The sequence below is a fragment of the Onychostruthus taczanowskii genome, unplaced genomic scaffold (genome assembly GCF_017590055.1).
Source record: "Onychostruthus taczanowskii isolate IOZ18803 unplaced genomic scaffold, ASM1759005v1 scaffold56, whole genome shotgun sequence".
NCBI lineage: Eukaryota > Metazoa > Chordata > Aves > Passeriformes > Passeridae > Onychostruthus > Onychostruthus taczanowskii.
The window spans coordinates 1,118,731-1,141,706 of NW_024503235.1; the positions used below are offsets into that span (position 1 = coordinate 1,118,731).

The window sequence follows — 22,976 nt, forward strand, 5'->3', positions numbered from 1 at the left end:
GGGAGCGTGCTTTGAAATGAAGCCCGTGGAGGAGGAGGAGGAGGAGGAGGAGGCAGAGCTGTGGGAATTATGCTGCCACTCAGCAATTGTCAGCACAGATGTTCCCGAGGTAATCACCACCCTGAATAGCAGGAGCTGCTTCTCATGAGGAACCCAGGATTTAACCCCAAGAACTTGTGGGGTGTCTGGAGAGAGTGGGACGCCCCTGATGAGCATGGCAGGGAGGTTGGGCAGAGCGTGGACTCTGCTCCCCTTTGTGTGCACCAAGGGAGTTGTGGCATGTCTCTGCCTCAGTTTCCCCATCACCGTGGCAGAATCATGGAATCCCAGACTGCTTTGGGAAGGGAACTTCAAGATCATCCAGTGCCACCCCCTGCCATGGGCAGGGACACTTCCCACTGTCCCAAGGTGCTCCAAGCCCCATCCAACCTTGCCTTGAACACTTCCTAGGATGGTGAATCCAAAACTGATGAGTGATCCAGAGGGAACAGAGGATGATTCCAGATCCTTAGGGCGGGAAAGCAGAAACCCAGGAGTGCAGTGAAACCCCTGCAGATCCTGCTCTGTGGGGGCCACACAAATCCATGCCTGTCCTGTGGCCCAGGTGGGAACTCCTCCGCAGCACGTTCAGCTTTACATCCTCCCTGGAGGGCAGAATAGGCACCAACAGCCCCGAGCAGGAACCTGCAGCCATCCCAGGGGGATAAAATGTCAGGGCAGGGAGCTGGTGACAGGGTGACAGAAACACCCAGAGCTGGAAGGACAGATAAGGGGACCTGGCGGCAGGAGAACAAGCAAAGGGCACTCGCTATCAGCACCGGCGGGGCCGTGCCAGGATTCGAGCAGCCCGACCATCTCGTCCCTTCAACACCGCTATTTTTAGCCGTGCTTGCTGACACCTCTGTCACCAGCGCCTAAAATGGTCCCCCCTGAGCACACCCAGGGCCAGCCAAAGCCGCCGGGGCCACCAACGAAGCCATGACTCAACGGGGCGGGCGTGGAGCCGGAGCCTCCCGCTGCCAAGAGGCAGCTCCGTGCCGGGCCAGCTCCTGGGAGATGCTCCAGCTTCGTGTGCAGGGCCTGGCCCCTGGCCAGGAGGGGTCGGAGGGGTGCCTGCACCCACCAACACCTCACCAGGGCTGGGGATTGTCCAGCCCTGCCTGGGAATTGTTGCTGTCCCCCGGTGTCTCCGTGGGGATGGATGAGTGGGAGCTCCCGGTGGGAACGAGCCTTTGGCTGCTGGGCTGGAGCAACAAGCCAGAGGGCGAAGATTTTGGAGCCACGGAGCAAACCCACCCTGCTCCCTGCCTGGAGATCGTTTTTTTAGAAAAAAGCTGCCTCGTTTTCCCAGCTCTGCCCGCGGGGGCGGAGATCTCCGTGCCCTGGCGCTTTCCCATTCCTGCAGCGAGGGCTCCGTTACCGGGGCTGCGCTTCAGAGCTGGGCTGGCAGCGCTGTGCCGGACGGGGCTGGGCCATCATCCCCCCTGGAGGACAGCAGAGCACAGGACAGGGGGGTCCAGGACCTTCTGGGGCTGCCACAGAGCTGGAGAGAGACTTTGGATGAGGACATGGAGTGATAGGATGAGGGAGAATGGGTTTAAACTGAAGAAATGTAGATTTCTGTTGGATGTTGGGAAGAAATCCTTCCCTCTGAGGGTGGTGAGGCCCTGGCACCGGTTGCCCAGAGAAGCTGTGGATGCCAGGGAGGATAAATGAGGGAAAATCTGTTCCTAGTGCACTATGAGGGAAGCTTGGCTTCCCCGACCTGCGCTGACTTTCGCTGGGATTGGAACACGAGTGGACATTGCTGTCCGTGCTGGAATTCGGGTCCATCCTGATGGGGATGCGTTTGCCCCAGGGAACGGGGAACACTTCTGGCGGGGACAGGGACAGTTGTGGTGCTGAGCAGGTGCCACGAGAGGGCGTGGAGGGCTGTGACTGCCACCAGAGGTGACCTGGTGGCCGATGTCCCCTCCCTTGGTGCCCTAGTGGCATCACCGCCTTGCCCGGTGCCACCTGGTGCTCCTTCCCTTCAGGTGCGTGTTTGGGGCTGTGAACGGGCACCTCTGCCACCTGAGCCCCCGGAACGTCCCCAACCCACCCCCCTTCAGGGTTTGACCTCCATGGGGAGGGGCAGCTGCTTGAAGCCCACCAAGCTGTGCCTGCAGAGATTTTCCTCAGTGCCAAACCCACAAATCCTTAAGTGCCATCTCGGGCACTTTGTCACCCAGGGTGACCCGGCTGGGGGGCTGTGGGGCCACCCCACACGGCAGGGGTGGGGTGCTGGGGGCTTGTCCTGCTGGCTGCACAAACTGGCCCCGCTTCCTCCAGGTGCGGCTGGGAATCATTAGGAGCTCTTTGCGCCGGCTGAGTGTGGGAACTGGAAGAGAAAGCTGGAGAGAGGCCTTCTTTCATCTCCCCACTCCCTCCTCCCCCCGTGTCTGCCAAGCCTGGCTTCCTTTTGAATCCTTTAGCTTGTGCCAAGCGAGGGAGAAGAGGAGGGGGGGAAGAAAGAGAAAAAGGGAAAGAAAAAAAAAAAAAAAAAAAGGAAAAAAAAAAAAAAAAGCAACAACCACAGGAATGTGGCCAGGGATCTGGCTTCATTCAGGCTCTGAGCCCTGAATACCCCGGCTCCACTCGGGGAGCTGGAGGGAGGGTGGCCGTGGCAGCAGTGGGAAAACAAACAGGGAAGAGCTGTGATGTGGTGACAAAGGGTGTCAGGGAGGGGGACACGTCCCCTGCCGTGCTACCGGGGGTTTGGGAGCACCCCCGGGTTAGGGTGCCACGGGTCCCACGCTGCTGTGTCTGGGTGAATCCTGGGTGAATCCTGGTGAATCCTGGCCGTGCTCCATCCCGGGATGGGGACACGGTGCCCAGCCCTCCACATTCCATCGCCGTGGGGACGCGGTGCCCGTGTGCCAGCCTGTCCCTCCCGACAAAGGCAGCTGCTGGCAGGGACAGTCTGGGAGCCTTTTCTCCACCGCATCGGGAGAAGGATGGTTTTTGACTCGCCGCCGACTTTATTCCCAGCAAATTAATAATTTCCTCTTGTGGCAGCAGCCTTGGCCCGTGCGTGTGCGTGCTGGTGGCTCCCACTGCCCTCGCAGCCGCCTCTCCCCCCTCCCGGAGGGTCCCTCCATCCCCGTCCTCAGCTGGGCTCCTTCCAGCTGCGCCGAGCTGTCAGATCCAGCCCAGCTGTGCCGGCCGCGGCCTCGGGAGCATCCCGGCGGGAGCAGGGCCCGCCTGTGAACTGATGATGCGAGTGCCGAGTGCCGGAGGTGGCGGGGAAGCGCCTTGGGTGGCGGCGAGGGAGGCGCAGCCCCAGCGAGGAGCTCTCGCTGCCTCTTGGCTTCGCGGCAGCTCTGGCAGAAACGGGGGGAAAAACAGCGAGGGAGCCGCCAGCACACGCCGGACTCTGTCCTGGAGACACGGGGCAGCTGCTGGACAATGCCAGAGCAGGGTGGGAGCGCTGGGCATCCCGGCAGTGAGCGGGGTTTGTCACCCGAATCCCCGCGGAGCTCGCCGCTCCGCCGGGTGCGCTCCGTGCATCTCCTCCTGCGCTCCTCTCCGCGCGTGGAACGCGCTCCCGGGGCTGTCCGTGTGTCCGGCCGCGGCTCAGACACCTGTCCCGTGTGCGGGCACGCACCGTGGCACCCGCTATCGGCAGATCTGCTGGGAACGCCAGCCATTCCTCGGGCAGCGATTGTGTTTTGTTCCTTATTTATATCCCCGGGGTGGTGCCACAGGTGGGCGATTGTTCCAGCTGACAGCCTGAAAGGCGAAGGAACAAGATTGAACTTCCTGCTATTCAATTAGAGAAAGTGAGCATTCAGCAGCAGCTGCTGGCTGCTGGCAGGAGCCGAACCCCGCCGCGGTGGGCGCAGGAAAAGGCAGGAAAAGCTGCCTGATGCCATGGGCACGGCGGGTTCCAAAGCACCTCTGGCTGTCGCTGCTCTCTCCTGAGTTTGTTTTTTAGGAGGAGATTTCCTGATCAAAGCAGCTCCATGGAGGAGAAGTTGGATGAGGAGGACGGATGAGGAGAAGCTGGGAGAAAAGGGGGCTCAGGGGGGACCTGGTGGCTCTGCACAACTCCCTGACAGGAGGGGACAGCCAGGGGGGTCAGGCTCTGCTCCCAGAGAACAGGATGAGAGGAAACAGCATCAAGTTGTGCCAGGGGAGGTTTGGGTTTGGTAATAGGAAAAAAAAAATCTTCACTGAAAGGTGGTCAGGCACTGGAATGAGCTGCCCAGGGCAGTGGTGGAATCATCATCCCTGGAAATGCTCAAAAACACAGATGTGGGGGGACAGGGTTTAATGGAGAGCATGGCAGTGCTGGGTTAATGGTTAGGCTCGATTTAAGGGTCTCTCCCAGCTTTAATGACCCTGTGGGAAGCACCAGCATGGAAAACAGCAGCGTGTGGTGGTGGGGGACACTCCAAGCGGGGAGAGGCCATGCCAGGAGGCAAACCCAGGAGCTTGAAGTGCCAGAGGGAGCAGCTTCACCCCTGCCCTGAACTCTGCGTGATCCCTGACCCTGGGGCCTCTGTGGCCGAGGGCTGGTGGCTTTGGAAGCCCTCTGGATGTGCACTTCCCCTCCTGTGTGCTGGAAGGGCCAGGGGATGATCCCTTCCCCTGCTGGCTGGGAGCCTCCTTGTCCCTGTTTCCCCAGACGTGTCTGCACTCCCTCCCGGAGCCCGGCAAGGGAGGGAGGAGTGTGTGCTCCTGTCAGCTCCACATAGGGAACAAACCTCTCTGCCTCCTCCCCTCACTGCCTGGGCCCCCTCTGAGGCATTCAGGGCCTCGTGGAAACCCCTGCAGCACCCAGGGTGCAGTGAGGGCTTCAGGGTCTCCACGTGCCAGGAGCCCAAGGCCATCCCTGCTCCATTTCCTTCCCTCCCTTCCCTCTCCAACTGGAGAAGAGTCTCCCGCTGCCACCCCTCCCTGCCCCTTCCCTGTGCCATCTGTCCCCAGCACAGTGACACCCTCACTGGTGGCTTTGCTGCTCAAGCTCCTCCCGTGCACCCCTGAGCTGTCTGTTTTCAATTTTCCAGGGCTCGGGGTGTCTCCCGGGCTGGCTGTGATCATCAGGGCTGCGCTTGGAATCCGTTTGCACACACGGAGAGCCGCGGATGCCTCCACGCACGCCAGACCCGCAGCTCCATCACCCCGAGGGTGGGACAGGGCTGAGCTCAGCACCTCGCACGAACGGAGCGGGGAGGTGACACTGCAGCCGAGGCAATCAGCAGCAATCAGCCCCTTTTGGGAGCTCGCCCTGAAAGCTCCAGAGGTTTTTCCGTGCGTGACGATGCTTTGGAAGTGACGGGGGTTGGACATGCCAAAGGACCGGCCACGTCTGAGCGAGGCTCGGTGCCTCGTGTCACTTCCAGGAGGCTGCGAGGGCTCGGGGGTGATGTCTGTGAATGTTCAAGGCACTTGTGTAGCCAAGCAGCACAGGCACATGCTGTCACTGCCTCTGCAGTGCCATCTGGCCAGCAGCAACGCAGCTAGAACCAGGGCTGTGCGCAGGAGAACATTTTACAACAGAAAGCAATTAACAGAATAAAGCCCTTTTTAAAATCCAGTAATTAAAAACAGTCCCTCCCCCTTGTTTTCCTTTTAAGCTGAAAGTTGCTGTTTACTCATTTGCTTTACAAAGTGTGCCTTGTTGTGGCTTCAGAAGAAATGAAAGTTTGAAGTGGTTAGAGAAGAAAGGCTCTGGGGCTGCTGCGTTCCAGGCAGGGCGGAGGGGCAGGGGCTCTCCAGCCCGGCTTGTTTGTATTTGTTCTTGTCTACTCACAAGATCGCTAAACACACATTTAACAAGTGGTGAAACTGTCTACCAGCCTGATCTCTCCCAGGGTTCATGAGAAGAGGCCTGGCACATTAGCATTGCTGGGGGAAGGGGAGGGGGAGGACAGGCCTTTTGAAGGGTTGGTGTTTTGGGGCTGAGCGAGGGAAGGGCTCCTTGCGCAGGCCAAGTCCCAAACAAAGGCATTGTGTTCCCCGGAGCCCTGGGGACTGGCCCCGGGGGAAGGCCAGGACCTTGCCTCGCCAGCCACGGGTTTTCCCATCCCAGCTCCTCCTGTTTCCTAGCAGGAGTGCAGCCCCAGGGCCATCCCAGGCTTTCCAGCGGCCACAGGTGGGAGCGGGGCTGGCACCTCCAGGGCTGGCTCATCCCATCCCTGAGAGTGAGAGCCACGGAACCAGGGCTGCAGGATGGTCACGGGGACCATCCCGTGCCACAGCAGCTCACCTGTGCCCCACCACCCTCACCTGTGCCACATCATCCTCACCTTGTCTCCATCACCCTCACCTTGTCCTTACCACTCCCACCCTGTCCCCACCACCCTCACCTTGTCCCCACCACCCTCACCTTGACCCCATCACCCTCACCTTGTCCCCACCACCCTCACCTTGTCCCCATCACCCTCACCCTGTCCCCACCACCCTCACCTTGTCCCCATCATCCTCACCTTGTGCCCACCACCCTCTAAGGGTACAAAATACCAGAGAGAAGCAAGCCAGTGTCCAGTGGTAACAAGTCTTCACTCCTCTCTGGGTGGCCACAGGGGAGCCCTGACCTCAGGGGACTCCTGGACATGCAGTGACCCCATTAGGGTCTGGTGCAATATCAATTATCACTCATTGTGGCTTCTCTGTAAAGCGAGTGCCCAGTGCAGCAGCACCATTATGGGTGGGGAAACTGAGGCATGTCAAGGGCCCAACCCACTGGCGGTGTCTGATGCTAAACCATCAGGATGTTCTGCTGATTCCAGAGCAGGATGGCGATGCTGTCCCTCAGCCCCACTGCCCTGGTGACACCGAGTGGCACAGACTCAAGGGGACAGCAGCAGCTGCAGGGTGTCCCAGCTGTGAGCTCGGCAGGTGCAGCCTCGTGGAGCCCCATCCCATGGGATTGCAGGGCTGAGCCACATTCCCAGACCCGCCGTGGGGCAATAGGTGTGAGGACACAGCCAGCCCTGCCAGGGTGGTGAGGGCAGCACCGAATTCCAGCTCCAGGATCTGCCCTGTCCCTGCCTGGGGAAGGGTGAGGCCACGGGTTTGTGGGAAAATGTTGTTTTTCCCTCCCCTGGACTGCCCGTAGCAGTCGGCTGGGCGGGCTCTGGATTGCGTGGGCCGGGGAAGTGGGGGGGAGTTTGCAATTGTGGTGCCTCTGGCTTGGAGCAGAGCCACGGCAAACAATCCTCTGCTGGCCCTGCTCCAGATCTGACAGAGCACGGAGGTGATACCGTATTCATCCCTCCACGCTTTCATCCCAAATCACCTCCTGAAAGCCCTGCCTGCTTCTCCCGCCCGTGATGAATCTGCTGAGCCACAGAGCGAGGCAGCGTGTCCACAGCCAGGAATCCTGTCCAGCATCCCTGTGAGGCCTCTGCTTTTGGAAATTACAGCTGTGGCTCTGGCAGGCGGCGGTGGGACCTGAGGTTGGGAGGTGATGTTGACTGAAGATGTGAGGACAGGGCATTCCAGGCATGCACGGGGTTAAATCAGAGGTGTCAGTTCACGGGGAGGTAACAGATAAGTCCTGCTCCTCGGCTGCCTCTGGCTTTCCAGAAGCCTTGCCCTCCCTCCCACATTCCAGCTGCTGCAGCTTTTCACAGCTGGCCGCTCTCCTGGGACATTTCCCAGAGCTGGGAAGGCGGGAGGGGAGGGAGCAGCGTGGTCCCAGCGTGGGAGGGGGGAGTTGGTGGCCGGGCTGACCATTGCCCCTCCAGGGACACTTAGTCTGGAGCCCTTCACCCCCCAGGACAAGCCTGGCACAGGCAAACCCAGGCAATCCCACGTCCCTGGCAGGGATCCACCCTCAGTCCTGGCCGGGAGAGTTTTTCCTGCTGCAGGGAAGGGACATCAATCTTTGCAGCTCACTTATTCCTTGGCCGCTGAAGCAGGGTAGCCAATTAGTGCTGGGTGTGATGGATGGCTTAGCCCCATCCTCGTGACACCCATCCTCTGGAAACAGTTCCCACCACGGAGAGGCACAGCCAGACGGAGCAGGGGACAGCTCTCACCAGCTCCTGAGTCCCTGAGGGTCTCACAGGGGTCCCAGGGATGGGGACAGGCTTGATTGTGATTGCAGAGGGGAAACAGCCCCGAGCACGGGGCCAGCGCTGTTAATTCAGGGCTTGGGGAGAGATTTCCTCTGATAATTCCCTGGCTTGGCTGTGGCAAAGCCTGGAGCTCTCCAGGGAAGAGCAAATCAGCTCTGGGCAGAGGTTGGTCACCCACTGCTTGTGGCTCTGCTCTCGGGGTCACTGTACCGTGGGAATTGGCTGCAAAGACACTCAGTGAGAGGCCAGGAGGGGCAGAACCCCCATTTCTGCACCCCAGCTCTCCCTGCCTGCGGTGGGGGAGGTCTGGCTGCTCCCTCCCGTGGGACATGGGTGACACTCCCAAAATCAGCTCCCCTTATGCCCATTTAATCCTTCCCTGTTGTCTCCACTGAACTGGCCTGTGAGGGGTCTCTGCTCCATCTGGGGTGGCTCAGATGTCCCTCACAATCCCCCCTGGGATCCCTGGGGTCGATTAGAAGCGACTCTCCAGGAGCACAGGCTGGAGAAGGGATCCGATTACAGGAGAAGTGGGTTTTGGGGCCCCCGCTCTGTTCATAATGAAGTGTAATCCTAGAAAAACATGTTGCCAATTACACTTCAATTGAACCCAGATAATGATGCTTAGACAGGGCCCAGAAAAGATGGAGTCTGGACAGTGAATTCCTTTCTAATGGAGAAGAAAAGTGTTCCTCTGTGGCAGGTCTGGGCTCGGCTTGGTTCAGGCTCGCTGTGATATGAGCAAGAGCCTGAAACAACCAATCTCAGGATCCCATTGAAATGGTTTTATCAGTGGAAAGAGTATTAATCTCTCAAAAACACATGTTTATGGGAAGTTTGGTTTGGATATGTATGTGTTTCTAACTGAAATCCCTTTGGAAAGGGAGGAGGAGCGGGTCTCAAAACTGCTAAAATAACACTTTCCTAATTCTTCTGGTTCAAAGTAACTTTTCATTTGGAAATGTAAGCTAATAACAGCTCGGCTTCTTGACCACTTCTCATAGTGAAAACAAAACACCAGAATTAGAGTAACAAAGTGCTGTGACCTAAAGCAAAGGTTTTACTCCCTTTTTTCAGTTTACAAACACTGCCAAGACATCAGTGCTCCACTCCAGCCTGGGACGGCTGGTTCAGGTCCTTGCTGCTTCACTTCAGAAGGGAATATGGTGTGGTTCCATCCCAAAAAACTGCTTAGGGGGGGGTCAGCGTTTTGCTCAGCTGGGGCAGGCGTGGGCGAAGGGCAGGCAGGAGCTGGGATTTGGCTTTTCCGGAGCTGCTGGCGAGCTGCTGGGGAATTGCAGACACCTCGGTGGGTGAGCTGGCAGAGATGGCTGAGGGAGATAGGGAGCACCCCAGGAGGCCACGGGAGACGGGCGGCTTGGCTGGCCCGAGCGGCGACGGGCTCTTATCGCCGCCACGGTCTCTGCAGAAGGGCTTTGGGAAACCCACGTGTTGCCAGATCTCAGCGCTGATTATTTTCTTCAAAATAAAAGGCATTATTTTCGTACTGGGAACCTCCACTTCAGCGCTCTCCCTCCTCCCTTCTCTCTGTCTCTCTCCCACACGCACACGTTTTTACTGCCTTGGGGGATTTTAGCAGCGCAGGGTTCTGAAAAACAGATTCCTGCAGGAGCGGGGAAAGGGAGATGCTCGCTCGATGCTGGGCTGCGGGTTAAAGTTTCCAGCTTTGTGAAAAGAGACCAGAAAACAGCGATTCAGCGCCGCAAAGCCTAAAGTTGGGCTTCGGCCGTTTTTGTCTCGCAGGGTAGGTGTCAAACGCCCTGGCAGCGCCGTGAGCTGGCACTTGAAGGGCTCCAAGGCTGTGGGAGCGTGGCAGGGGGCCGAGCTGCCGGCGGGACCCCCGCGCTGCGGTGCCAGAGCTGTCCCGAGCTCGGTGCCACCGCTGCCACCCCTGCCCAAGGCAGTGGCCGCGGATTGATGCCAGCCGAGGGCTCTTTGAGCGGCGTCCCCGCGGAGCACCGCGCTCCCAGCGAGCCGCTCTCCGTCCGAACCCCGGAGTGCCTGCGCCGCGCGGGGCCGGGCAGACATGTGTGTGCGTGTGGGGCTGGATGTTGATTTTTTTTTCCCTGAAACAACTCAAGGCTTTATCAGTCCCATCTCTTTCCCACGGTTTTCTGTTGCCAGTGAGGTCACTGGTCCCTTTAAACTGGGGCTGAGGCCAATGTGCAGCGGGTGGAAGGGGGGCCGTGGGCAGGAGGGGGGGGGGACATGAGACGGTTCACACAGACTGTTCCTTTTACAGGAAGACTTGGGATTTCGACCAGCGAGCGGGAGGAGGCGGGGGGGCGAGGAGGGGGGGCCCTGGGAACCGGGGAGCGCCGGCGCGGCCGCGTAATCCGTCACTCCCGGGAGATGGTGGCTCATTAACCCATTACCCGGGAGGTGGGGACGTGCCGGGAGGGAGCCAGGGAAGGAGAGCCGGGGGTGGGAAAGGCACAGCGGGCAGGGGAGGAGCCGTGCGGGGCCGGAGCGGCGGAGCCCGGGCAGGGACAGAGCGCTGCCCCGAGCACGGCGGGCAGGGACGGCGGCGGCCACCGGGGCCACGCGTGGGGCAACCTCGGCGAGCCCACCGGCCTCTCCCCACGCCAGGATGAAGAGGCTCTGCGAGGAGAGCTCGTCCGACACGGAGTCTGACGGCACCATCGACGTGGGCCGGGAGGAGGAGTACAGGTGAGGGTAGGCTCCGTGCCACGCGGGTTTTTGGGGTCCCGGCGCCGCTCCCCGGGGCGGCAGCGCTCGGTGTCTGCCGGGGCACGGCACGGGAGGGCACCGGCGCTGCCACCGCCGCACCGGGAGTCCCTCGCACCTCGCTTAACCCCTCCGGGTCGGGCTGGCCCTGCGGGGACCGGCAGGATGACCCCAGGGTTGGTGCTGACCGTGGGGCTGACCCCGCAAGGAAACCGAAGTGGCCATACAAGTGTTAAAGCTGCCTTAGGAGCTTCAGGAGAATCCCATCAAAGCCAGCGCGGTGGTCTTCTCCTGCCAGGTGGGAGAAGGGCAGTGGGAGCCCGTTCTGTTCTCTGCGCCCCGAGATGGGGCAGCCCCCCCAGAGCAGAGGCACCCGCACCCCTGCGCTCCCGGCATCCCGAGGGCTCCCAGGGAATGTGGAAGAATCGAGAGGTTTTGCGTGAGAAAAACGCTTCTGCCGTGCTGATGCGTTCGCGAGGCAGCAGCTGGGGCTGTGATGCGATAGGGAGGGAGCCCAAGCAGGGAAGGGCTGCCCCGGTGCCCCTCGGCAGCTCGGCAGGCTCTGTCCCATCGCTGCTGAGCTGCACTTTCGGCTCTGGGCTCTGCTGTTTGTGAGGGAATGGTGAGGACAGGACCGTGCGTGGTTCCCCAGGCGATGCCCTCGGGCTCGCCTGGCACCGGGCATCCCCAGCGCTGCTGGCAGCCCGGGTTGCCAGGCTGGGTCAGCCCTCCCAGGCTCCGAGGGTGCAGACGGCACAGGGGATGAAGGAAAGGCTCTGTTATTTGTTCCCATCCAAAAATCAGCTGCTTTTGAACTCTTGTTTCAGTAGCCAAGTGTTTTCCCTCCCTCGGCGTCCAGTGAGGCCTTGGATTAATTCATTCCCTCTTGCTCTTTGGTATCCTGAGTGGAGAAACTGCCTGGCTGGTGCCAAGCTCAGCTTCTCATGGGACTAAATTCATGAATCTGCTTCTGATACAGTCGCAGCAGAGTCGGGCACGTCTTACACAAAATGTCCTGCAGAAATTCCCTGAGCCCTTATGCATTTCCAAGTGCATCAATATTTCAGCTGCTTTCCTGCTGCAGCTGAAATGGATCCCACCTCTTCACATCGGTGGAGCACAGAGTCCATAGGACCCCAAGGAATAAAATACTGGAATTTTTGTCACAATATTTTATTTTGATGACCAGTAAGAACGAACTTTTAATCTCTCTCTGGTGCTGCTAATATGTTTGCCTTCTGGAGCCAGTGGTGGAACCAGGCTGGCTGTGATCTGGTGGTATTTGTATAGGTGGATGTTTTTCCTCATGCCACGCAAATCTACGGCCAAAAGAGCTGTTCCTGCCCTGCTGAGGTCACACCCCGAGTAATGCCATCCTGCATGGGATGCTGGTGCACCCAGAAAAATCAAACATTTCCAGGTGGGGAGTGAGGAGGAGGAGGAGTGATTAGAGCAGAGAGAGGCTGCCTGGCTGGGGTTCCCAGCCCATTACCCATCGGTTGAGTGGTTTGGGCAAACCAGTTTCCCTGCAGTGAGGGGATGAGTCACGCCGGGTGTGAGGCTTGGATCAGTGCGTGGAGCAAGTTTAGGCTCCGGGGTCACTGCAGAAGTGCAGGATCTGCTCAGTTCACAGCCAAAGTTATGCTGTGGATGGTAAAACCAAGCAAAGAGCAAGGCAGAAATTTTAATCACTGGAGGATATACTCACGCCATCTTTTATGTGGTTCAAATCCACCAGATGTGTTTTTAAAATACATTTTGCAGTGAGATGGGTGTTGATATCCGCATCTGGACTTGAAACTCACTAAGAGCAACGCATCCAGACAGCTCTACAAAGAGAGTTTCAAAAATCACTATTCCTCTTTGGATGCCTACTTTGCATTTTCAGGTGAATTCAGCACCTATCCCCTGCTCCTAAAACACCCTGGTGTCCACACAGAGCCTGTTTTCACACCAAAAGTGCTCATTCTCTGCGTGTCTGTGTAGCTGGCAACGTGTGTTAGTACTTGTGGAGCCAGCCAGCACCTCTGCCCAGAGAGAGCCCACCCAGCAGACATTCAAATAGGGGACCTGTATGGAGATGAGCAGAGCAGGCAGTAGAAAAACGTGTTATTGTGTAAAACCACTTCTGAAAGCACCTCGCTTGGGCCTATTTTTAATAGGCTGCGCTGGGTCGGCTCGCTGCAGACAGCACTGTCTGTGCAGGAAAATCCTTAATAGACTCTTATTAAAATGCTTCGTCAAACTGAAAAACATTTGGATTGGGGTGAACCCGAGTGCCCCTTTTCCAGATTTGGGTGTCTGACACCAGCTCTGCTCCCTGCGGCGCGCCGGGCTGGCCGGGATTGCAGGCGTGTTCACATCCCTGCTCCGAGTTTCGTAAGGAACAGAAACAGCCCTGAGCCAGCTGCCCTTTCCAGAGGGACAAACCCTGCTTGGGGGAGGTGGGAGGTGGCCCAGCCAGCCTCGTCCCCCTCCTCAGCCACGGGGTCTTGCTGCAGGGAGTTTCCCACGCCCGGTTGTCCGTGGTTATGGAGACTTCACCTCCATGGGGGACCTAAGGGTTGAACTTTGCCTCCCTCTGCATGTCTGGTGCTGACCTTTGGGCAGGCACAGGGTGGTTTGTGAAGCCCTGATCCTTAGATTGTCCCCACAATGTCCCTCGTCCCCTGAGCAGAGCTGTGAGCCAGCACGAGGGTCCCTGCTCTGTCACCTCCTGCCAGGTGTCCTCCCTGCCCAGCTCCTCTCTGAGTGGTTCGGGGGTGTCCGTGAGTTCAGAACATCCCAGCCCACCCCGAAAATTGTGGTTTGGGAAGCGACTCTCTGGGAAGCCCTCAGAAACCACATCAGTGCCACCACTGGCCTCACCCTGAGGAGCAGCCAGCCCTCCCTGGGTGGGAGCTGGGATCCCAGAGCTCAGATCCCTGCTGCTATCACGGCTCTGAGATGCAAAGCCCTGCAGACAGGGCAGGCTCAGACACGAGAGACGGGAGGTTCACACGCGGAGGAAAAAAGGCCATGACTCCAGAGCTCAGATGGCTGCTTTTCCAGCCCCGTGGAGATGCCATCACAGGCTGGGATAGAAGAATTGTGCCTGGGAGAGGATGGGCAGTTTGGTGCAGAAATCTGTCCCAGGCTGGTGGGAGATTCTTGGAGGGGAGAGAATGGGATTCAGGTCTTTGCTTTGCTCCCCATCCCCAATTCCTGAGCTCTGTATTGTGGGTAAAAATGAGATGTGAACCACAGAAGACATTTTTTGGGGTGGGGGGAGGAAAATGCAGATGGCAAACGTGTGTAGAACATATGTGCAACAGAGGTTGCTCTCCAGCCAGAAATGATCCCTTCTTCTTCCTTTCCAGTCATGTTTCCAGGTCTGTGTCTCCCACCACGACATCTCAGATACAAGCCAGGAAGAAGAGGAGAGGGGTGAGTGTCCTTTATGATGACCAGGGCAGCTCTGTCCCCTGGTCAAGCTGGCCCTGTGTGGCAGGGGTGTCCCCCTGTGTGCACTGAGGGGCTGTTGACCCATCCTTACTGTTAAAATCACCTTTACACTGCTCCTGCTCCACCTCCTGCAGAACTCTCCCAAAAAGCCAATTTTTTCTCCAGACATTTGTCAGAAAAGGGGAGAGCAATTTCACCTGGGCTTATCACACCAGTCCACCTTTCTTCCCTCAACTTCTGCACCCCAAAACATTGACACACACGGCCCTCCCAAAGCACCTGGAGGGTTTTAAATCTGTGAGCTGTGGCTGTTAAGTGACTGTGGTTTCTTCTGTGTGCTTGGGAATCTCCCACAGATCATCGAGAAGCGGCGCCGTGACCGCATCAACAGCAGCCTCTCGGAGCTGCGGCGCCTGGTGCCCACAGCCTTTGAGAAGCAGGTGAGTGTTTGGGTGAGCCCCTGGTGCCCCCTGTGAGGCTGCAGGGTTTGGGGTACAGCCCCCAGAATGAGGCAGTCTGGAGCAAGGCTTTGCCTTTCTTATCCTCCTCGCTCCGGGGAGTAAGTAGGTGGTGGAAATGGGGTGGTGAAATGATATTAGCAAATATTCAGGAGCCCTGGGGAGGATCAAATCAATCTAGGAAGTGTTTTGCAGATATGAGGAAGCACAGAAATGGGGATTTTTTTAAAGCTGCATCGGGAAGGTGCTCTTTTTTCTGTTCACTTGATGTAAAAAACAGAGCCCTGGTGGTTGCCCTGAGCCATTCTGAGCACTCCTGGGCTTCAGGGAGGTTTCAGGGAGGAAACCATTGGTCAGACCCTGGCTCCTGAGAGGCACAAAGCCCTGGACCATAAAATGACAAATGGCTTTTCCTTTCTGCTCCCAACACAGGGGTCTTCCAAGCTGGAGAAGGCAGAAATTCTACAAATGACAGTGGATCACTTAAAAATGCTTCATGCCACAGGAGGAACAGGTAAGAACTGCTCTTATGAGCACATGGATGAGGTGGAGGTGCAAACCTGGAAGGAAAACTCCTCCCTGGAATTTGGGGAGCTGCTTCCAGCCAGCTCTGCCTGCTTCCCAAGGGAAATACCTTTTCAGGGAGGGCAGGTGGGTGTTTTCCTACAGATGGGTCAGCATCCCATGCATCCATTTGGGAGACTGGGGTATGTGGGATGCTGAACCCCCAGCCCCACAGGGACCGCACTGTTGGTGTCACACCCCCTGCTAAAAGCTGTTTTGCCAGAGACTCATTTATTCCTGCTCAGAAATGGAGCCTGCTTCCAGAAAAACCATATTAAACTCTTTACCTCCTCCCTGGGATACATTTCCTGCGGAGGCTGAATTCTGCATGAGGACTCTGCAAATAAACAAGGCTTTTTTTCCCTTTCTGTTCTTTTTTCAAAAAAGGTTTTTTTTCCCTTTTTTTTTTTTTTTTTTTTTTTTTTTTTTTTTTTTTTTTGTGTGTGTGTGTGTGTGTCTCTTGGTTGTTATAAGAAAAGAGAGGGAGCCCTGTGAAAAACCCAACAAAGGTCTTATTTGTACTGAGACCTCAGTACAGACCCTCTGTCCTGTTCCAGTTAACAGGATGGAGATCACAGCTCCAGTAAAGAAGCCTCTGGCTTGCTTACCACCCAGTTTTGGCTTGCTGGGGACATTGTTGGCATCCAGGCTTTGGTTCAGGGCTGTAACTTGGTCTGGAACATTTGTTTAGATATTCAGTTTGACTGCACTGCAACAAAGGGCTGCATTGTCACGAGAGACCCCATCAAGCACAGTGGTCCAGCACTTCACTGTGCTGTGACATTCTCTGCTTTATTGCTTATGGTCTCATGAAGCTGCAAGTTGGGAGCAGAAGCCTGAAAATCAGCGGTTGGTTGCTGATTTCTGTGGCTTTGAGCTTCCTCAGCCCAGCTGCTTTGGTTCTGCCACTGCCCTGTGACATTGCTTTAAAGGGAGCGTAAATTTTGGGAGCCAGGCAGAGGGAAGTGGTGCTCAGCTGCGCATTGAGTAGACATTGTCCCGAGTGGAATATCCCACTGGCAAAGGCAGCCCAACCCCAGTGCCCATCTAGCCCACAGCCACATCTCCAGCATCACTGGTAGAATCCAACAGGGAAAAAAACCCTTTCTTTCCTGAGCACAGCTAATGAAACCTCCTTCTGGTCTCACAGCAGTGAGAGGCTCCCTGACCCTGGCGGGTTTATCCCGCTGAGATAACCGCAGATGCCTCTCTCATGCGCACCAACGTCCAGTCCCCTGGGACACCCACTTGGCTGCCTGCTTCAGGAATATCACACGGCAGCAAAGTGCCTCAAGTGAAATACACAGTGCATTAGAGAGGGTAGTGAAATCCAAGCGCATTCCTGAGCTCTGCACGGCCTTATTGCCACCCATGTCCTCTCCTTCCAGGCTTCCTGGATGCCCGGGCTCTGGCTGTGGATTACAGAAGCATCGGATTCCGCGAGTGTCTCACCGAAGTTGTCAGGTACCTGGGCATCCTCGAGGGCCAGAACGCTGCCGACCCCATCCGGCTGCGACTCCTGTCCCACCTGAATAATTACGTGGCGGAAATGGAGCCTTCACCCGTGGCCACATCCCTGCTGCCCATCCAGACCTGGCCCTGGTCCTTCCTGCACGGCGCCGCCGGTCCTGTGCAGATCCCCAGGAGGGAGGCTGCTCCCGCTCCGGTTGTTTTGACTGCATCTTCCCTGGCTTACCCCAGCCCTGCAGTGAGGCCGGCCCCTCTCCGCCGTGTCCCCGGTGAGATGCTGCCGTCCCGCCGGAGCTTCCTGGCCAGCAGGATGGGCTCCTCCAGCCGGAGGGCCCGCGGCGCCGGCTCGGCCGCAGCCGTGCCAGCCGTGCCCAGGATGCCATCGCCGGCGGGAGCACTGAGAGAGGGCTCATCCAAGAGCAGCCAAATCGCCACATTCCTCTTCTCCCCAGCCTCTGCCGGCATCCCTGTGCCGCCAGCTTACGCGGCACCTCCCGTCTTGGGTGCTGCCACGCAGGGACCAGGGATCAGGGTTGGGACATCCAGGATCTGCCGCTCCTGGGCGACGGAAATCGGGGCTTTCTGACCCTCCCTCCCCCTCCAGAGACAGGAGTTCTCCAGCGCTCGTCGCCCACAAGGCTGAGAACAAACTCGGTTGAAAAGGCATCTCTCCTGCTTTGCAGAAGCCAAGGATCCATAGAGAAAATTCTCTCTGCTCTTGCCTCCCTCCTTGCACCGCCCTCCTCGCCTCACCATCACATGTCCTCTCCCTCGTGATGCCTGCGAACGTAAATCACATCCAATTCCATGCACTTGTCGGCACGAGGCCACTCTCCAGACCCTTCTGGATACGAGGGAGGGGGCACACGCAGATCCCAACCCTGTTCCTCCTCCAGCAAACCCCTCTGCAGAACCCAGCCTTGCTCTCCTTTGGAAAACAGCCAGCCTTGAAATCCTGTCTTTATTTCCCCGGGGACTCGGAGCTGCCAGCCAGACTTGCTCGTGCCCGATTCCCTGCGACGCATCCCCCAGCTGCAGCACCTAATTTTGGTGTGGGGGGATGGACACAGCTCACACCCCATGCCCAGCACTGCTGGCACCCTCAAGGCAGGCTCCAGCCCCCCCAGCTCCCGAAGAGAACTGGCTGCCTGCTAATCCCTGCGCTTTCCTCTCCGCATTACCAGCTTTTCCCACTTATGTGCCCTTAAGGTGGAGTGAGGCAGCGGCTTAGCAGGGCTCTTTCCCACAGCCCAGCTGAGATCCCGCCGTGGCTGCAGGGCCTGTGCTGGGTTCCTGGCACAAACCCTGCTGGAGCAGCCGGCCAGGCCACCCGGGCACAGCCCCTGCCCCGCCGAGGTGTGAAGAGGTGAGACAAAGGATTTCAAAGGGACGCCTGTCACCGAGGGGAAGGCTCTGACTGCCAAAGTGAGAAGAAAATGCCTTTTCCTCTGTCAGGCTCCCTGCTGGAGCTGTCTCTCCTCCACCCCCTGCGGAACAGCCCTGACTGCAAAGGGGGAAAATGGGTTGGAGCAGCCTGAATTTGAAGTGCCTCCCTTGTTCTCCCTGAGCTCAGCATCCCTCACCCTCCCCTCCCACAATGTCTCTGTTTTCTTTCTCCAGCACTATGTTTGGGTCTCACACCTCTCATCCCCTTCCCTGGGCCGGGACCAAAACCCACTGAGGTGTCACTGCACTTGTCCTGAGTCCTGAGAGCTCTCCCTGCCTCGCCCTTGTGTGCTCCTAGATGGCTGTCACAGCGGATCACACCTCCGCTCCTGCAGCTGGCCTCCCCTCCTCTCTTCTTTGGGCAGAAAGAACAGAAGCTTGAAGCTTTCAAGCCACCCTGCCCCTGTGCCATGTCCTGTGGTGGCAGGGCAGGGTGTCCCAGTGCTCCCCCTCACCTGAACAGCTCCCTGCATTTGCGCCTTGACTTGCTGGGATACACATGCAGAATATTCTGGACCCAGCTGCATGCCCACCCCTCGCCCATCTCTACAGCACTCCGACATGAAAAGAGAGAAGAAGTCAGTGCAAAGAAAGGTAATAAAGAGGGAGAAGATCTCTTTTGAATGGGAGAAACTCTTCCCACGCCTCAGGTCAGAGGTGCAGCCGGTTGGGCTGTGTGGATGAGCTGTTGTTTTCCTTCCTGCAGATGGTATCTGCCATGTGCATGTCAATGTGTGTATCTGCCATTGTTTGGGAAGTGAGTCCCTCCCAGTTGTTTTGATGGAAGTCATGGCACTTAACACAGAAATGCCTCTGCTGCTTCTCACCCTTGTCCTCAAGTGCCGGAATCAGCCAGGAACAACATATTCCCTTTTAATAAAGTCACAGGAGGGAAATCCTCATGGACCCTGGCTGTTCCTGCAGCTGGTTTGTGCACTAGAGCTCACGGCCTCACTTTACACTGTACAGTGCTCTTAGATTCACAAGCTGTGACATCAGCAAAGGTGTCAAATAAAGTCTTTCAAACCCCTGTCCTGGTTGTGCAATGTAGTGTTGAAGTGAATCTGATCTGCTCATCCAGCCTGCCTGGATCACAGAAGGGTCCTGGGAAGGTCATGGGTGAGTGAATTTGTGGCAGGTTTTGATCCCTGAAAAGCTTCAAAAAAAAAAGGTAAGATGAAAAATTTAAGGTGACATCTCCTCTGATTGTTTTACAGCTCTTGGTCATTCTGGCCCCAAGACTTTTTACTTTGGAAAACGAGTCAAAATCAGAGGGTATTCACCAAGGCTTGCCCTGAGATTGGCAATAGAAGAAATAATTTCATTTAATGTCTACAAAAGTGTCAGGGAACAGATGGGGTCTGGCAGAGCCTCACAGCCAGACTGAGGGCTCGCCCTGGTCTCCTGACCCTTTGCAGCCAGGGCCAGAATAACCCCTGTGGCATCTCGCTGTCGGGAAACGCTTTGGACTAAACAAAGAGCCACAGCTGAGAGCCTGTCTCTGTTTTGGGGAAAGGACCAGTAAATGATCCCTCTTCGTGAAAGATGCTTGGGAGAATTTTACTGGGGAATGGTGGGAATTCAACTTCCTTTCCCATAACTCCTTCTCGCTGCAAAATGCCTTTCAAAACCGCCCATAAATCCCTTCCTTAAGTGCTGTGTGGGGAATTGCTGGAAGGGAGCAACTGCAGCTGTGATGGAGTAATGCAGCATCCGTCTGGAAGCGGGGAGAAACTTCAAGAGCAATAATGGGGCTATTGATGACGGCTCGCCCCGCTGGTGCCTGGGCTGCCCTGACCCGGCTGGAGGTGGCGGTGGGAGCTCAGTGCTCTGGTGTGGCCTCGGCCAGAGAGAGAGGAACCAAATTCCCCTCCGTGGGAGGCAGGCACACAAACCGGCCCCGCGGGCTACAGCGCTAAAACAAAACAGAGACAGTGGGGAAAAAAAAAAAAAGAAAAAAGAAAAAAAACAATCCCACTTCCTGATCTCTGCGGATCAAATGGGAGCCAGGGTGGGTGGAAGGGCATCGGTTCAGGCCCGTGGGGTTTTCTCCCCACAGCAACATGGTGATTACAGAGCAGTAGCTCGGGACTGCAGCTTCATTTTATTTTTTTTTTTTTCCCAGGGTTTTCTTTAGCCTAAACCCTAATACATCCTGGCAGCTTTTGATCTACCCTGCAGGGGAAATCCCCGAACTCTTGGTGCACTCCCTTCATCCTTGTTCTTCAGGCAAAAAAATCCTGATGGAGAAGCCTGTGGGAAGGCGTGGGCAGCTCGGTGGCACAGCGGTGTTAAACAAGGCTCCCACCCGACGTGGCTGGAACAAAACAGGCTCCTGATGAACGAGCTTGGAGGGGACAGGGACACTCCCAGGCTGTGGGAGATCTGCTGTGCAGCAGGTGCTCCAGGAGCCAGCCCTGCTCTCCCAAATTCCCCTGCATGGAAAACATTGCTTATCTCAGCTCTGCTGCTGCCTGCCCTGGGTGAAATGCTCTCCCCTCCTTTCTGCTCGTGGAGCAATGCCGCCCTGCCATCTGCTGGTGAAATCCTAAAGCCGAGGAGGAGAAACCCTAAACCTGGGGCAGCATTTGGTGGAAAGCCTGCCATCTGTGCTGGGAACTGGGTGATCTTTCAGGGTGACCATCAACGACGGAGGCACAGCTCACACACACGGAGGCACGGCAGCTTGGGAAGCCTCTGGATGATGGATGGGTCACCCACCAGCACCATCGGTGAGCATGGATGGGCCAGATAAAGCCATTAACAGATGTTCCCTCTGCTCCAGGCGCTGCTGAAGGTCCTCAGGGCCAGCTGGGAGGATCTCAGGTATCGCTGGTCACCAGGAGCTGCTGCACTCGTGTGTTGAGGGGCAGGGGGGGCCCTGGGGCAGTTTGGTACCCCCAACCCGTTATTCTGCGTGGTGAGTGAAAAGGATCGAGCAGGACACAGGACTGCGGCTGTCTGCCCCGAGTCCCCTGGGAGGGAGCACAAATGTCACTAAATATGTTCCAAATCAGAGCCACAGCGGCTGCTGCAGCCAAAGGGCGTTTCATGTGGAAACACGCTCTTTGAGCTGGGCTGTGTTTTGACTTTAGCTGTCAAAGCGGGAGCTGAACGCCTCCACGGCGACATGCCTGTGTCATGTCCCTGGTTTCCCAGCACAGGAGGTGCCAGCTGTGAAGGACCAAGCACAAAGCAGTGGCAGGTGTGATCCCACCAGTGCGGCCTCGCAGCACCGTCAGCTGTTGGGAGAAAGACGAGACCAGGAGGAGGAGGATTCGTGTCATTTGTGTTTTTCAAGACAGAAAATATTGCAAATCGCTACAATTTGCTTTGCTGTTTTTACCTTTTTCCTGCTACTCTTGATTATTCCACTGTAGTGGAAGATTATTCCACTGAAGGGGAAGATATCATATCGCATTTTTATGATGATGTTGTATCCTGCTTTTAAAACAAATTAAAGGCAATTTAACAATTGAAAAGCCACAATGCCCAGCTAACAGACTATCTTAGTCCCCCTTAACAGAACAGCCATGGAGCCTGAAGGTCACTGATGAATCACTGAATCCTGCACTGCCGTGTCCTCACGCTCCGCTGAAGATGCTGGAAATAGATAATTACGGATCTCCCCGGAGCTGATCTCGTGAGCGTGAAGCAGCAGAGGGGGGTGAATCCCTCTCCCATTCCAGCAGCTTTCTGCTGGGAGCTGTTTAAGCCTCACCCTGGGAAGAAGGACTGACAGCTCGCTTCCATGGGGAGCCATCGGGACCCTTGGTCCCGCTCCAGGGCAGCCCGTGACGGGAGCTGGCACAGCGCCGGGGCTGCCGCAGGAACTCGCGCTTATTTGGGGAAAAATGATGCTCTGAAGAGGAGGAGGTTGTGGGAACAGCTCCAGCTCTGACCGCTCCTCATCCCGCTGCCAGCGACACCTCCCAAACCAGAGCTCAGAGCAGTGAGAAGAAAAATCCCAGAGGAATTGTTCGCTCTCCCGGTGCATTCCTCTGCTCCTTGCCCCGTCCCAGCCCCACGGCCCTGCTCTCCCCAGGAGGCTTCTCTGGATTTTTTGTGTTTTATTGAGCTGCCCTGTGAGACATTCTGCAATTGTAGGATGGGCTGGGAGGGGAAACAACCCCACAAACTCTTCTGGGGTTTGTTGCTGTGGATCCATCTCCCTGCCAGCTGCCCACAGGGGATTGTTCGTCCCTAAATCTGTTGAGGTGAAACTTGTGTTTTAGCTTATGGCTGTTGCTCCATGTTGGCAACACTGAACAGTCTGGCACATTCCTCTGACACCCCTTGGGGATATTTTATAGATTTATGGGATCCCCTCTCAGCCTTCCCTCCTCCAGGCCCAGCTCCCACAGCCTCCCCTCATGAGGGCGATGCTCCAGACCCCCTTCCAGCATCTCCTTTCCTTTATTATCCTAAATCTAATTAGGCAAGCGACACAATTTCCAACAAAGATTCACTTTAATCGTTGCTGGAAACGATTTTAACTTTAATCACTCCCAACGCCGCCCGTTCTCCTGCGGCGCCCCCGAAATGGCGGGAGCAGGCCGGGTCCTCCCGCCCGCTGGGCGGCGCTGCGTGCGGCGCGGAGAGCTCCGGGCCGGGCCCGGCCGCCTCCTCTCGGCGGCACCGCGGCCCACTCGCGCCGCCGCGGCGCCTATAAAGGGCCGCCCGCCGCCCAAAACCGTCGCTTCTCCGCCTGTCGCGGCCGCACCGCGTGAGTCGGGGTCGGGACCGGTGCCGCCGAGCCCGCCCCGGGTCGGCGCCGCGGGGTAGGGAGCGCGGCGCGCTGGGAGAGCGCGGCGGC

The 22,976-nt window shown here is 57.3% G+C and overlaps 2 protein-coding genes across 5 annotated transcripts in view; both read left to right on the plus strand.

Moving 5' to 3' along the window:
- The first annotated feature begins 10,300 nt into the window (after nt 1-10,300).
- HEYL (hes related family bHLH transcription factor with YRPW motif like) lies at nt 10,301-19,191 on the plus strand. 2 transcript variants are annotated; one of them, XR_005953603.1, is made up of 6 exons: nt 10,301-10,760; nt 14,138-14,204; nt 14,579-14,662; nt 15,113-15,194; nt 16,633-18,754; nt 18,867-19,191. XR_005953603.1 is itself a non-coding variant. In XM_041417433.1 (5 exons), the coding sequence occupies exons 1-5, from the start codon at nt 10,681-10,683 to the stop codon at nt 17,298-17,300; spliced, it is 981 nt and encodes a 326-aa protein (XP_041273367.1). In that variant the 5' UTR covers nt 10,301-10,680; the 3' UTR covers nt 17,301-19,191. The 2 variants fall into 2 exon arrangements, 1 of the variants encoding a protein (XP_041273367.1); XM_041417433.1 differs by having other exon boundaries at nt 16,633-19,191.
- A 3,570-nt stretch (nt 19,192-22,761) lies between these two features.
- The window catches only part of PABPC4 (poly(A) binding protein cytoplasmic 4), a 14,233-nt gene continuing 14,018 nt past the window's right edge, over nt 22,762-22,976 (plus strand). The window contains exon 1 of one of the 3 annotated variants that reach the window (XM_041417382.1): nt 22,762-22,886. The gene's annotated coding sequence lies outside the window, so the exon portion shown is untranslated. Of the gene's footprint in view, nt 22,887-22,925; nt 22,942-22,976 lie in introns of those variants that run through there. The other 2 variants (XM_041417381.1, XM_041417383.1) reach the window with 2 other exon arrangements.

Bases quoted from the DNA above. Each gene is read 5' to 3' on its own strand.
- HEYL (XM_041417433.1), top strand. From the start codon at position 10,681: ATGAAGAGGCTCTGCGAGGAGAGCTCGTCCGACACGGAGTCTGACGGC. The intron at 14,205-14,578 runs GTGAGTGTCCTT...AATCTCCCACAG, and splicing joins CCAGGAAGAAGAGGAGAGGG to ATCATCGAGAAGCGGCGCCG. The intron at 15,195-16,632 runs GTAAGAACTGCT...CTCTCCTTCCAG, and splicing joins TCATGCCACAGGAGGAACAG to GCTTCCTGGATGCCCGGGCT.